The sequence below is a fragment of the Zalophus californianus genome, chromosome 8, assembly GCF_009762305.2.
Source record: "Zalophus californianus isolate mZalCal1 chromosome 8, mZalCal1.pri.v2, whole genome shotgun sequence".
NCBI classification, from domain to species: domain Eukaryota; kingdom Metazoa; phylum Chordata; class Mammalia; order Carnivora; family Otariidae; genus Zalophus; species Zalophus californianus.
Window position 1 is genome coordinate 114,595,391 of NC_045602.1, and position 14,363 is coordinate 114,609,753.

General features: G+C 48.6%; 1 protein-coding gene across 1 annotated transcript in view; it reads left to right on the plus strand.

Annotated features, from left to right (window-relative positions):
* Positions 1 to 7,771, plus strand: part of BPIFB4 (BPI fold containing family B member 4) — a 28,665-nt gene extending 20,894 nt beyond the window's left edge. Inside the window, exons 13-16 of the mRNA XM_027622831.1 lie at positions 232 to 274; positions 2,171 to 2,234; positions 4,459 to 4,535; positions 7,420 to 7,771. Coding sequence (XP_027478632.1) covers positions 232 to 274; positions 2,171 to 2,234; positions 4,459 to 4,535; positions 7,420 to 7,443 — 208 coding nt within the window. The 3' untranslated portion in view covers positions 7,444 to 7,771. The remainder of the gene's footprint in view (positions 1 to 231; positions 275 to 2,170; positions 2,235 to 4,458; positions 4,536 to 7,419) is intronic.
* The last annotated feature ends 6,592 nt before the right edge of the window (positions 7,772 to 14,363 follow it).

Consider the following 14,363-nt stretch of genomic DNA (forward strand, 5'->3'; position numbering starts at 1 on the left):
CGGAACCTGGGGGCTACCGTGTATGGTATAAAAGCCCGAGCGCCATGCCTAAGTACATAGTTGGTGCTCACTCCGTGGAGCTCAACACTGTTCTTCTTAACTACCCCTAGGGGTCAAGAGAGGTCTTTGTGAGGATGTTGGTGGAGGGGCTTCTGACAGTTTATTGCAATACAACCCCTTATGATTCTCAGGCAATCACTATTTCTAACGGGCTGTTTGCTTTCTCGGCAGGACTCACCTCAACCTCAGAACCTCAAATGTAGGCAACTTTGATGTAAGTACTAAGCTCAGCCCCCAGGGCAAGATCATCTGGGAATGGCATCCCCGTGTGGCTGGCTGGGGCCCAGGGATTTGGCGAATGCCAAAGCATTGACATCATCTCTGTCAGGCCTCAGTTCCAGGTGGGGAAACGGAGGCCCGCAAAACCAGGGAGGGGCTGGGTACAGACTCCCAGATCCAACTCTGCCTGTGAGGCCATCCCATTTTAACTGACTACTCCCATGGAGGCCACTTGGCCCAAATCCCTCCACTCCGGGGTGGGGAGGCGCTAGGGGCAGCCATGTCCTACAGGACCCCTGCCTTTCTGTATTGGGGGTGGGAGGTTGGCTTTGCCACTGACTCCCATGTAATCTTGAACAGCCCCAACCCACTCTGAGCCTCCGCAAATAGGTTTGGATTTATTCCTAGCCACCACTTTACCACCACGCTCTGGAACTCTGCCTTTCTAATCTGAGACACTCAGATTCTAGGGTTTGGTCCTGTTTGCTCGTTTCTTTGCTGATTATTGGGTCCCCCCACACCACCAAAGTCTGCAGAAATGCCCCTCTTTTCTTTTACAAATTGACAACTAAACAGATGCCCGCTTTTCCGAGCAAGCTGGGGTGAGATTTCCACATGCGCAGAGATACTCAGATACCCACGGTGTTGCCTCTTTCTGAGTTTTTGCAAACCCCAGCCTCTCCAACCCGTGGAGTGGTGTCACTAGCTTCATTTCATGGATGGAGAAACTGGGGCCCGGGGATGAGCTGCCTTGCAGCTGCTTGGGACACAGCTGGGACCAGAACTGGAATCTCCGGACTCTAAGCAGAAGAAACAGCTCGCAGACTGTGAAATTAGAGAACAGATCTGGGACAGCGGAGCCGGGCACGGGGAACCAAATTAAGCTTTCTTTTTTTTTATTTTTTTATTTTTTTTAAAGATTTTATTTATTTGAGAGAGAGAGAATGAGAGATAGAAAGCACGAGAGGGAAGAGGGTCAGAGGGAGAAGCAGACTCCCTGCTGAGCAGGGAGCCCGATGCGGGACTCGATCCCGGGACTCCAGGATCATGACCTGAGCCGAAGGCAGTGGCTTAACCAACTGAGCCACCCAGGCACCCTGGCTTTCTTTTTTTTTAAAACAAATTTCTCTCATTTAATCCTCAAAACAAACATGATTTGGGCACAATTATTGGCCCATTTTCCACATAAGGCAGCCAAATGCAGAGAAGTTGGTCGACGTGTCCAAGGTCACGGCGCTGGGATAAAAGTCCCATGCGCTTGTCACAGTCCTACCATGTGGTTCTGCACCAAGGCAGGTACTTTACATAGAGGAGTTTACGTTTGGCTTTTACAACCACTGTACGAGGGAAGGGTTATTCATGCCTATTTTCAGATGTGGTAACCAAGGCTTAGAGACATTCAGAGCACGCATGAAAAGTCTCAAGGCCGGGCATTTCACCTGATCTGCCCGTAACCCTCGCTGCCTCCTTGCAAGCGAGGCTTGCTGGCCCATTTTACAGCTGAGGAAGCTGACGGTCCTGAGTGGTGAGGGAGACTTCCCAGAGGCCCACAGAGACTAAGCTGCGATGGGAACCTGGAGTGTTGGCGACACAACCCCAGGGCCTTGCGTGACACCACCATAGACTATGGGCCCCGGGCCTCCCCCAGTCCCAGCCTCACCATGAGCCTTGGACCAGCGCGGGCCCTGCTCTGGGCCTCAGTCTCCCTAACTGCAGGCGGACAGATATGCCTCGCCCCTGTCCAACTCGGTGGTTCTCGAGTCACGGCAGCTCCCAGATTCTCCCAGAGCTGTTCTGCGTCTTCCGCTTGGGCCACAGGGCGGGGCCTCAAGGAGCCCTTGGGGATCTGAGTGAACCCTTGCCAGGGTTGAGTTCTCCTTCTTCCCTGCAGGTTGGCCTCTTGGAGGTGCTGGTGGGGAAGATCTTTGACCTGGCGTTTCTGCCTGCCATGAACGGTGAGAGTTAGGCCCATGCCTCTGCAGGGGTGTGTGGCTTGGGGGCCTGGAGGCTGCTGGTTTGCTGGGCGTATTTGACACACAGCCGTTTTCTGCCTCAACCGTATTTCTGAGAACTTGACCCTAAGCTTATGTACTTAACCCTCTGAAGGCAAATGTTGCCCCGAGGGTCCATCAACTTCCTTATTTGCTGCTTCTGCTGTGTTCTCCTTCTCCTTCTTCCTTATTTGGCTGATTGTTTAGTTTTCTGATTATCTATGTAAAATTCTGATTACATATGAAAATTATATGTGTGTAAGTTTTAGAAAGTCCAGAACAGTTTAAAAAGTAACATCTCACCTCCCAGAGGCACTTAATCTCAACACCTGGTTATAGGTCCTTCTAAATTCTTTTTTCTCCATTAAAAAAAAAGTCCAAGATATTTCCTGATTTTTTTGTATGTGTTTTTATTTTTAGTTGTGGTAAAATACACATCACATGAAATCTACCTGCTTAACCATTTTTAGGTGCAAATTTAGTATCGGTAGGTATATTCACATTATTATGGCCCCGATTGATTTTTATTTTTTCTTTATTTTTAATGTTTTTTTTTCTACTTGGTTGAAACTGGTTTCTCTTCTTTTTCTTTTTATTGACATATAATGTATCATTTGTTTTAGGGGTACAGTTCTGTGATTTATCAGTCTTACACAACACACAGCACTCACGCGTTGTCCTGACTGATTTTTAATCATGTATTTAATTTTACTTATACGGGGACTATGTGAATAATTGTTGTTGTAAAAAGTTCGATCAGTAGAGATAAAGCTAAAGTTGCTCTTACCGATCTCCCAGCCTCCTAACCCAGACTCTGTCCTCTAGGCAACCACATTATCCGTGAGAGGGTTTTCTTGCTTCGTAGAATGAAGGAAGGGAGCATGATTCCTCCTCTCTGTGGTGCCTCGGGGACATTATCAGGAAGTTATCTGAACTGTGAGGCCACTGGATGCTGGGAGGGCTGAACCCCCCCATTGTAACCTTGTCCCTAAGGCCTCCGCCAAACCTGGCCCCCACCCTCTCCCCACTTCCCCTTGGTGGAGGAGAGGATGGAGAGGGACTGCTATCAGCTCTACCAGCTGGGGTTCATTTGGGGTGCTCTCCATGTCCAACAGACCTTTATTCTGGAAACCGTCACCAGAGGAGGCTGAATCGCAATCCCAGGAAGGCCCTGGTCACCAAGGCCGTGCACGTTCCCTGGCGGGAGAGGAGGACGTTAGGAGCGAGCCTGGGCTGGGCTGACTTTTGAGGCAAGAGGTGGAGACTCTCGCCCGGGCTTGGTCACTAGGAGGTGGTGTGAACTTGGCAGCAAGTCCCTCGATCTCACCTTACCATTCTCAAAAGTGAGAGGCTGGATTAGGACCATGATTCTCAAAGTGGGTTCCATGAAAAATTAGTCCTACGGGATACTCTTAAGAAGACGGATCCATGGCCAAGCAAGTTTGGGAAATTCTGAATATACTGCCCTAGAGTAGATTCGCCAGGTCCTTAGTTCTCTGAAAAGTCCTGCTGGAGGCAGAAAGTCTGTTTAACTCCACTTAATCCAGTTCCCCCACCTACCATTTCATCCATCCATTCCTTCCTTCCTTCCTCCCTTCCTTCCTTCCTTCCTTCCTTCCTTCCTTCTTCCCTTCTTTCCCAGAACATGAATCAGCATGAATCTACGTAAGTTCTGACAGTCTAAAAGCAAACAGTACATCCCACGGTGGTCACCTGTTGGGACTCCATGTGCATCCTTCCATGCCTCCATTCAGCGAACATCTGTCCTCCCCTCTGTGCCCAGCCCAGGGCTGGGTGATGCTGGGGACACAGTCCTGGCCTGCAAAAAACTCACACTCTCGGTAGAGGTGACAGATGGAGAAAGAGAGAATTCATATTCTGTGATTTTTGTAATGATGGGGGGCGGTTCAAGGGAGGGCAGGAGCCGAAGGTTTCTTGGCCTGGGCTGGCGGAAGCCTCACAGAAGAGATGACATTCAAACAGAGTCTCGGGGGAGTCTCAGAACTCAGCAGGCAGGCAAGGCTGAAGGCGTGTGCTCTGGGCAGGAGCACCTGCTCAGACAAAGGCCTAGAGATGGAACAGAAATGGCTGGTCTCCTTGAAAACCCTGGTGGCCTCCTATAAGGCTGATGCCTCTTAGCCACGCTCACTTTGCCTGACCGTTTTGGTGGTGGTGCTTCTTTTCACAGCTGTGCTGGGCTCTGGCGTCCCTCTCCCCCAAATCCTCAACATTGACTTCAGCAATGCAGACATCGACGTTTTGGAGGTAAGGGGAGAGGAACTCTGTTCTGCCCTTTGTTCCATGCCCAGGAGTTGGGAGGAGGAAGAGAAGGGAGGGGAAAGGTGGGGCAATGGAGGCCTCTTCCTTCAAAGGATGGGGCTGAGGGAACAAGAAACAAAGCTGAAGAACCCTTCAGTGAAGCTCTCCTCATCCACCATCTCATTTCGTCCCCAGGACAGATGTTATTGCCCCCATCTTGCCGATGGGAATACTGAGGCTCAGAGCTGTAAGGGGCTCACCCACAGTAGAAGTGCGATGTAGTTCACTAGGAAAACTTTTATTGAGCTCCTATTGAATGCCAGATGATGTGCAAGGGGAATACAGCAGTGAACAAAACGGACAGTCCTGGGCCCGGAAAATCTCTCCCAGCCAGGGGGACCATGGGCCTTTGGATAGATATTTCTGAAATAATTGCTAATTATAATCATGGCAGGTGCCTTGAAATTCAGTTGCAGGAGGCCTTTTTGCCACGATAAAAGCCACATATGCTCATTAACTGAAATTTGGAAAATACAGAAAAGATTAAACAAACACATTTATCCTTTTAGATACCTTTGCAACCTAGAAAGGACCACTTAGAGCATTCTGCTGCTTTTCATTCCAATCGTTCTGGAGTTTTATTTTTAAACATTGACTTTGCCGAGTAGGGCCTGGGTTCCAATCCCGATTCTGCCAGTATCCAGCTGGGGGACCCTGGGCAAGTCACTTAATGTCTCTGAGGCTCAGTTTTCACCTCTGTAAAAGGGGCTAATCATAGTACCCCTCCTCAGGGCTGCTTTTAGAATAAAGTGAGAGTCTAAGTGTAAAGTGCCTTATACTTAGTATAAGGGGAGGTCATTTGCCCAAGGTCACCCAGCTAGTGAGAAGCAGGTTTTGTACTGGAATAATGGACACAGCTCCAACCAGTGGTTCTCGACTGGGGCTGTACTGCAAGCCCCTCCCCAGCCTAAGGGCCTTTTTTAAATTAGTGGGGATGATTTTTTCTTTCCTAAATAATCATACTTGAGTATTTCACATCAAAATACATATTATTGTATTATAAATTACTTACCTTGTATTTCTTCTTTATATTCCAGCAAGGGATATAAGTAGGTTATATAGATTATGAATTTCATTTCAGAATAATAAAAGAGATAGCACAAGTACCTGTGATAAAATGCAAACTGGAGTGTTGGGTCTGAAAGGCGCAGGACCACTGATTTAAAGAGAAAACCAGCTTCAGAGTGCCTGGCTGGCTCAGTGGATAGAGCATGTGACTTCTGATCTTGGGGTCGTGAGTTTGAGCCCCACATTGGGTGTAGAGATTACTTAAATAAATAAACTTAAAAAAAAGACCCAGCCCAGACTTGGTCTTGTACAACCTCTGTAAATGGTAGCTAGTTTCTTCTTCTTCTTCTTTTTAAAGATTTATTTCTTTATTTTAGAGCGAGTGTGTGGGTATGGGGGGAGCAGCAGAAGGAGAGAGAGTCTCAAGCCGACTCCCCGCTGAGCACAGAGCCTGACACAGGGCTCATCTCATGACCCTGAGATCATGACCTGAGCCGAAACCAAGAGTCAGGCGCTCAACCAACTAAGCATCTTCTCCTTCTTCTTCTCCCTCTTCCCCTTCCCCCCGCTCCTCTTTTTCTCCTTCTTGTTATTATTGTTATTATTATATGGGTCTAGCCTTTTATTTTAACTTTTTCATTTTAAAACAATTTTAGACTTACAGAAGAGTTGCAAAATAGTACAGAGAGTATGAGAATACTCTTCACTCAGTTTCCCCTAATGTTAGCATCTTATAAAACCACAGTATAATGATCAAAACCAGGAAGTTCACATTGATAGAAAACTATTAACTAATCTCCAGACCTTCCTCAACAGTTTTCCCACTGCTGTCCTTGGTCTGGTTCAGGATCCAGGATCCCACTTTGCACTTGGTTGTCAATCCAAATCTGGAATGGTGTCCTCCAACGTGTGACAGTTCCTAAATTCTTGTGTTTTATGACCTTGACATTTCTGATGAGTCTGGCCCATTGTATGGGATGTCCTATAATTTGGATCTGACTGATGTTTTCTCACGATGAGATTGAGGTTACGTATTTTTGGCAAGAACGCCACGGGAGTGATGCGGTGTCCTTCTCAGTGCACCATATGGGGGGCGGGCACACAATGTCAGTGTCTTATTCCTGGGGATATTGACTCTGATCATGCGGTGAAGGTGGTCCCTGCCAGTTTCCCCGCTGTTGGTTAACTTACTATTTTTCCCATTGTAACTAATAAATATCTCATGAGGAGATACTTGGAGATGACCACCCACATACCTTATTTCTCATTACACTTTCTCCCACTCATTTTGGCATTCTTTAATGGTTCTTGTCTGCAAGAGTTATTACTGTGGTGTTTGCCTCATGGAGACTTTCCATTTCAATCATTCCTTCCACATTTATTAGTTGAAATTATTAGAGGAAGAGCCATCCTTTCTCCTCCACTAATTTATTTACCCAATTATTTATATCAGTGCAGACTTATGGGTACTTAGTTTGTTCCATGGGTTAAATCTATTATTTACTTTGTTGTAGCTATTTTGAGTTAAGAGAATTAGATTTTGGAAGAATGTGGACAGAGGCTCAAGCTTGCTTCTCTTATTTGGGGGAAGAAGGAGATGAGGGGCAGGAAGTGAAGTGTCTTGCCCAAGGTCCCCTGTACAGGGCAAGCTAACGACATGGCCAAGGTGCTCCTCGGGCCCCTTTAATCCCAATAAACCCCCACCGTTCGCAGTTGCTCCTTCCCAGAAATGTGCCTTGCCCAGTCCTCAGGCAGGTGACTGCTGAGGCTGTAAGCAGAAGCCATCTCCTCCACTAACTGTGTTTTCTGTTCTGACTCCAAGGACCTCCTGGTGCTGAGTGCCTGAAGGACGGAGGCAGGGATGCTGCTGAAGCCCCAGTGGAAGCCAGAACTCGCCTGGGAAAGGCTCTGCTAACACAGTCTCCAGCCCCGAGGCCCTTCAGCCCCCTAAGACAGGTTCCTCCCCAGCTTCCCAACCCTCTTCCCACTTGCCCCCTCCCCCAAGAAAGGAACCAGCCAGAGACTCTTTTGGCAAACAGTGCCGGCCACAGTCAGTCCTACGGTCAGCCCCGCATTGGGAAGGAGGTCACCTGAAGGATCGAGGCCTCTTAGATTCCATGCCAGACCCCACACTGCGCACTTTACACTTTCAATAAAAGATTCCAATTTCCCTGCAGTTGGGGCAAGTCTCCACGAAGGACCCTCCCTCAGGGTCTGGGTGTGTCTTCCCTCCATGGCTGCGCCGGGGGCACCTGGCAGTTGCCTCTGTCACCTACGAGCTGTCGGACAATGGTTCAGTTCACAAGTGAAATATGTCAGACACCTCTGAGGACCCTACAAATGGACCGGAGGGGTTTTACTCAGTTCTCACTGCCTTGGTTCAGGGCTCCATTTGGCCGATTCCTCTTGCCTCAGTTTCCCCCCACCACTCCTCAGCCCATGAAGGGGGGTCCAGACTCAGAAGCAACAAGTTCAGAGTCATCAGGCTTCACACTGTCATGAGGACGAGGGGTTCCTCTCTTTTATCAGCTTCCAGCCGCCCTCTCCCCATCCCCACCTCTTCTGTGTTCCCGACATGACTTGCCCAGGTCCGGAAGGGTGGATAGGTGTATCCCAGGTTCCAGGGGAGAGATGAAAGGGACAAAAAAAAGATACCCTTCTGTCCCATCTTTCTGAGAGCACATGTTCATTGAGGACTTTCTACCTGCTGAGCCCTGCACTCAGGCTTTGTGACTTGATCTCATTTAACCTCATGAGAGCACCATAAAGTAGGTGCCAGGTTGGTCCCTATTTTGCAGACAGGGAAACTGAGACACGGAGAAATGCAGGGACTTGCCCAAGTCCCTACAGCTGCAAAGGGGCAGAGCTGGGGTTGGAACTTGATGATTTAGCTCCAGAGCCCATGCCTTAACCACGCACCACACTGCCTCTGCTCATACATTGCAGGGAGAAGCCCCAGGCTGAATTTGGCTCCAAAGCTGTGCAGTCCTCAGCAGAAAGAAAGCACAGAGAGTCACACACCAGCTTCAATGCATCTACTAGGAAGAGAGGCACATCACTTCAGCTTGTGTTTCAGTAGCCACAGCAGGTCACATGACCCTGCCTGACCTCCAGGGGTAAGGAAGTGTGATCCTTTCCTATGGCCAGGAAGGGGAGGAAAACCAGATATATCAGTGAACGCGAGTAATGTCTTCCACACTGTCCTGCGTCCTCCTGGGGAGAGGAGGCTGGAGACTAGCTGGGGCGGAGGGATAGTGAAACTCCTGTTGCGTTGAGATTCTACAGAATATCAGGTCCACATGCCTTCAGGTCCAAACTGGGGAGGCACAGATGCGGCAGCCACCCAGAAAATGAGCAAGGAGGCTCACAAACTGGATCTTTGCAAGCATGCCCCTGGTTTCCAGAAATAAAGCTCGATGACTACAGGTTCAGGGAAACCTAGACCCTGCCCCTGTATTGTCCTCTCAGAGCACCTGTTCCCCTCACCCCTACCCAAAGGCTCCTGGAAAACCCGTCTGCCAGACAGTGAGGGGAAGAGCCAGTGGCTTCAGATTAAAAACAATCAAAATGCATTCTCCAGAGAGCTTCCCCTGCCAATGGGACAGCCCTGAGCATCACTAACCTCAACTCTGGCATAGGAGGTCATTAAAGAATAAGAATCTTGGAGTCGGGACGATGGGGCCCAACTTCCATCTCTGTCACTTGGTTGACTTGGTGAGGCCTTCAGCCTTCTGAGCTTCAGTTCTCCCATCTGGAAAATGGACACTAATAATTATTATTACACTCTAAGTGTGAAGCTATTTAGATGAGATTTTTTTTCCTGAGGCGCTTAGCACTGAGGGTGGCACCCGATAAGAGCTCAGTCTGTGCTTGCTGTGGTTAGTGCTAGTTTCTGAAGTGGGGGTCCCGGGGACTCCTTGCCTCTGGTCAGAGCTCAGTTGAGGACAAAGAAGGGCACTTGACATGCTGGCAAGAGAGTGTCCACGGAACCCCTCCCAGAGCAAGGCAGACAATGCTCCCCCAAACAGCTCCAACTATGTTTACAGCCATAGGACACTATTGGAGCAGTTTCAGCTTCTAGCCCTAAGAGGGCACAGAAATACTGAAGTCCCTTTACATAATTAAGATGGCTTTTCCTCCCAGTGATTTTTTTAAAGGTTTTATTTATTTATCTGTGTGAGAGAGAGGGAGCATGAGCGGGGAGGGGCAGAGGAAGAGGGACAAGCAGACTCTCCCGCTGAGCAGGAAGCCCAATGCGGGGCTCAATCCCAGGACCCTGAGATCATGACCTGAGCCGAAGGCAGTCTCTTAACCCACTGAGCCACTCAGGCGCCCCCCAGTGGTTTTTTTTTTTAAAGACTTTTTTCTCACTGGGTTTATTCTTATAGTTTATTGTAACTCAGTAGTATATTGGGTTTATTCCTGGCTACATCACTCATTCATTCATTTGCTCCTACCAGCCCAGTCTGCCCTCCTGAAGCTTAGATTCTAGTCCTCCAGAAAGACCATAAATGATAAGGCCTAAGAAAACAATAATATGTAAATAAGTACAAAAAGGTTATTTTGAGATTGTCTTGAGGGCCATAAAGGGAGGGAATCAACAGGGACACATACCAGGGAGGGAAGGGGAGAAAGAGGCACCATTGGGTGGTCAAGGAAGGTCCACCTCTCTAAGCAGGAAACACATCATCATCAGACTCCTCTGGGGGCCTTCAAAGTCCTCCCCTCCCCCGACAGGGATCCAGCATCTCTCTCTCTCTCTCTCTCTCTCTCTCTCTCTCTCTCTGTCTCTCCTGGTCTCCTTGGTAACGCCCAAATACTAGCTCCTGAAATGGAGGGGAGGGGACTCAGAGAGGAGTGGGACGGGACTTCCTGTCCAGGCTGCTCTGGGAGAGGCTGAAGGGGAGGAAGTCCCGCCTTAGAGGGAGGTGGCTGGAGAGAGAATCCGGAACTTGATTCCCAGGCGGGTGGGTCATGGCTTTGCTGGCCTTATTACCACTGTGTTAGAACCACCTCCAAATCCTCATGAATTTATCCATTTGTTTCTATTTCTGCCTCCACCTTGGTTCCTCCCATCATCTCTCCTCTGAACCACTGCTCTGGCTTCCTCACTGGTCTCCCCTCTTCCAGTCTGGCACCTACTATCCTTTTTCCGCTCAGCAGCCAGAGGGTTTTTTAAATTGCACACATACAATCACCGCCCGTCCCCGCTTCGAGCCTTTCCATGGGCTTTTCATGGCACCCAGAGCAAACTCCAGATCCCCCATCACTGCCCACAAGGCCCTGCCGGGTCTGCCTACACCACCTTCTCCAGGGCTTTCTACCCGCTAGTCCTCCGCTGGAGGAGGGGCAGTGAAGCCCTCCGTAGGTCCCTCACACTCTTTCCTCAGACATTAAAACACACCCATGTGCTCCAACAAGTTTAATTTCTTCTGTTATTTCATTTTCTAGGAGGCTTTTAAAACTTTTCAGGGAAACTTTTGGATTATAAAGAACTCGTTTCATTTTCTGTTGGCTATAGTTTCTCAACATTCGAAGGACATGCTCAGGCATTCTTTAAAGTAGGAAAATGGAAATATTTGGAAGAATAGAGAAAGAGGAAGAGACAAGGTTGGATCAGATTAGAATTTGAGCAGAGTAGCATGGGGTTGAGAGTCCAAATGGTAACGTATGATCCAGAAGGCTTTGGACTTCTGGGGCAGTGACAGGTACTAACAGAGGAGTGAGGCATGATGGGTTAGTGCAGCTGACACAAGAGATCTTCAACACCTGCCTGATTGTTCAGGCCTCACCACTTTGCCCCCTCCTCCTTCAGCTCACGATGACATTGATCAAATCACCACTGCATCCTGAGTTGACAATGACAAAACCTAATGAACCACTGTTTTATTCTTTTCGAAAAGATTTTATTTTTAAGAAGTCTCTATACCCAAGGCTCAAGTTTGTAAGTGTGAGTTTGTAAGGCTCAAACTCACAACCCCAAGATCCAGTCACATGCCCCATTGACTGAGCCAGCCAGGAACCTCTATACCGTTGTTTTCAATTTAAAAGTGAGAAGAGCCTCTACTAAGCATCTCCACAAGCTTTGGATGACACTGAGGTTTCACTGCTAAACCAAAGATGCCCCTCAAAATAGCAGGGATTCCAGCTCTGTGCATGTGGTTGGGGGGGGAGGGGGCTCCTTGAACAGATTCATGGCAGGACATGCAATGAGCCTTCTCATGTGACTTCACTGATGTTCTCCTTCAGCTGTAGTTGACAAATAGCAAACTCCGGAAGCACCCCCCCCCAAAGAGCTCCTTTAGTAGTTTTTGCTACTACTCCCAAGTAACAAGCCGTCTCAAAACTTGGTGGCATAAAACACAATTTTCTTTTCCTCACAGATTCTGTGGCTCACGACAGCTTATCTGTGCTCCAAGCTGTCTGGGACCTCAAGCTGGGAAGAAGAGCTGGGGGTGACTTGAGGGCTGGGGGCTAGAATCATTTGGAGGCTCCTTCACTCACCTGTCTGGTGGTTGATGGTGGCTGTCAGCCAGAGCACCTACACCTGCCCTGTCCATGTGTTTGCGGGGTTCAAAGAGTGAGCATCGCAAGGGCACAAAACGGAAGCTGCATGGCATTTTATGATCTCGTTCTGGAAGTCACGTAGTGTCACCTCTGTGATACTCATTTAGTCAAAGCAGTCAAAAGGCCCTTCCAGGTTCATCAAAATGGCTATTTTGTCACAATGTCACAGAAGCCTGTGATGGACCGTACTGCCTCCGAGTTTCACTCCATTCCCTCCCACCTTCACCACCCTGACCTTCGATCCCACAAGCACAGTTTCAGTTGTAGGGGCTCTACTAGAAAAAGTACTGTTCTAGTCCAGTCCTGCCACTTTTCAGTTGAGTCAAGTGAGGCTCAGAAAGTGGAGGGCATCCCCCAGACTGAAGTAGTAGGCACAGCCCAGGATGCTGGTGTGTTTAATAAAATTGCCTTTGAGGCTGGTGGTTCCTAGGAAAGACTGTTTCTGTTATTTATTATGGCATCACAGACCACTCCCAAACTTAATGGCTTTAAAAAAACCAACAATTTATTATTTAGCATGCTTCTGTGGATTAATTGGGCCGTTCTTCTGTCACAAGTGTTAAGTGCAAGGTTCAGTGTTGAGCCTGAGGTCTTCCCTTCCACCTGCTCGCTTGTTTGGCATCTGTCATGCATCCCAAGAGAAGGTTGGCTCCTGCCAGCGTCCTTCTGTAGAGCCTGTTTGTCCCAGGCCATCTACACCGGTATTTGACTACTCTACACTGAGTCCTGCTAGTCTCCACTTGAGCCTGGGTCCCATCTGGGGGTGGAGTGCCAAGACCCGATCACCAATCTCAGGGAGGGACACTCCCCATGTAAGCAGATGGTTCTGACCTAGAAGCACTGTGAAGGGGACCGCAGTCCCTCAGGGCACTAGACTACTCCTCGGCCCCCAGGGTGAGCCCATCTGGTCTGCACTGTGCAGCCTTGGTCTTTCTCTCACAATCTGAGAGAATAAGTCCTTTGAATCAACAAATGGGAACCATCACCATCATCAAGGCCATCACCATAATAACAGCCACTTACTGAGCACTTACTGTGTGCTGGGTACTGTGCTGAGTACTTACAACTACCTTCATGCAAGCATGATCACTCATCCTTCCCATTACACAGATGAGGCAACTGAGGCTCTGAGAAGCTAAGTTCCCACTGTCCTACAGTGTGCAGGTGGTAGTGCTGGGGTTCTTTCCTAGGCCAATGACACTCTGAAGCTGGTGCCCTGTTGTCAAATAAGACCCCCAAAACTGACACACGGGATCGTCATGAGGTTTACACTGGTGTAGCCATCTAATTTATCATCCAAATTGGGACAGTTTTTTCTTAAGATTTTATTTATTTGAAAGAGAGAGTGTGAGCCCAAGGGGGGGAGTGGAAGAGGGGGAAGCAGACTCCCCACTGATCACAAAACCCCACTCAGGACTCGATCCCAGGACCCTGAGATCATGATCTGAGCTGAAGTCAGACACTTAACCAACTGAGCCACCCAGGTGCCCCTCAAACTGGGACAGTTTTGTGAGTGGAAAGGGGCACCAGGAATACCTACCTTGGACAACAAGCATAAGCTGGGACTGTTCTTTGCAGAAGGGACGTAAGATCACCCTAGTAAACATGCACCAAGTGGATACCCAGTCCTGAGCCAGGCACAGAGAGGACATTCACTTAACCTATAGCTTGTCACTCCCAAACATGGCCAGAATCCCACATCAGCCAGCCCCCTCCTGCCACCCCATCACGAGTCTTTATTTGGGGGAGAATAGTGTCAACATTGGTTCTATGTCATCGATCATGTGTGTAATGGGAAGGATTATTCTGAGGAGCAGTTTAAGGATCTTTGGTTAATTGAACATGATTGTTTGAGGATCTGCCAAAATTAGAGATGTTGTACATCCCTAGGCAAGATTATGGTTGGATTCCTTTTTATCACAATCAGATGGATTTACAGAACCCTGGGAGACAGAAGCCAGCCAGGGTGATTTATGGACTTTTATTCCCCATTAAATATGGTGCCAGGAAAACTCAGGGGTTACTTACAAGACTCCTGCCTTTTGCCTAAAGCCAGTATCCTCAGAATTTGAGATGTCTGGGCCCCGGAACCTACTCAGTTCACCTAGATTTGGGGGAAGATGAGAGCCGCTATCAGTCCCTGCACTTGGCCTCAGCCAGCTGGATGGAGGGAGGAGGTGCTTTGATCCCTTCAGTTGA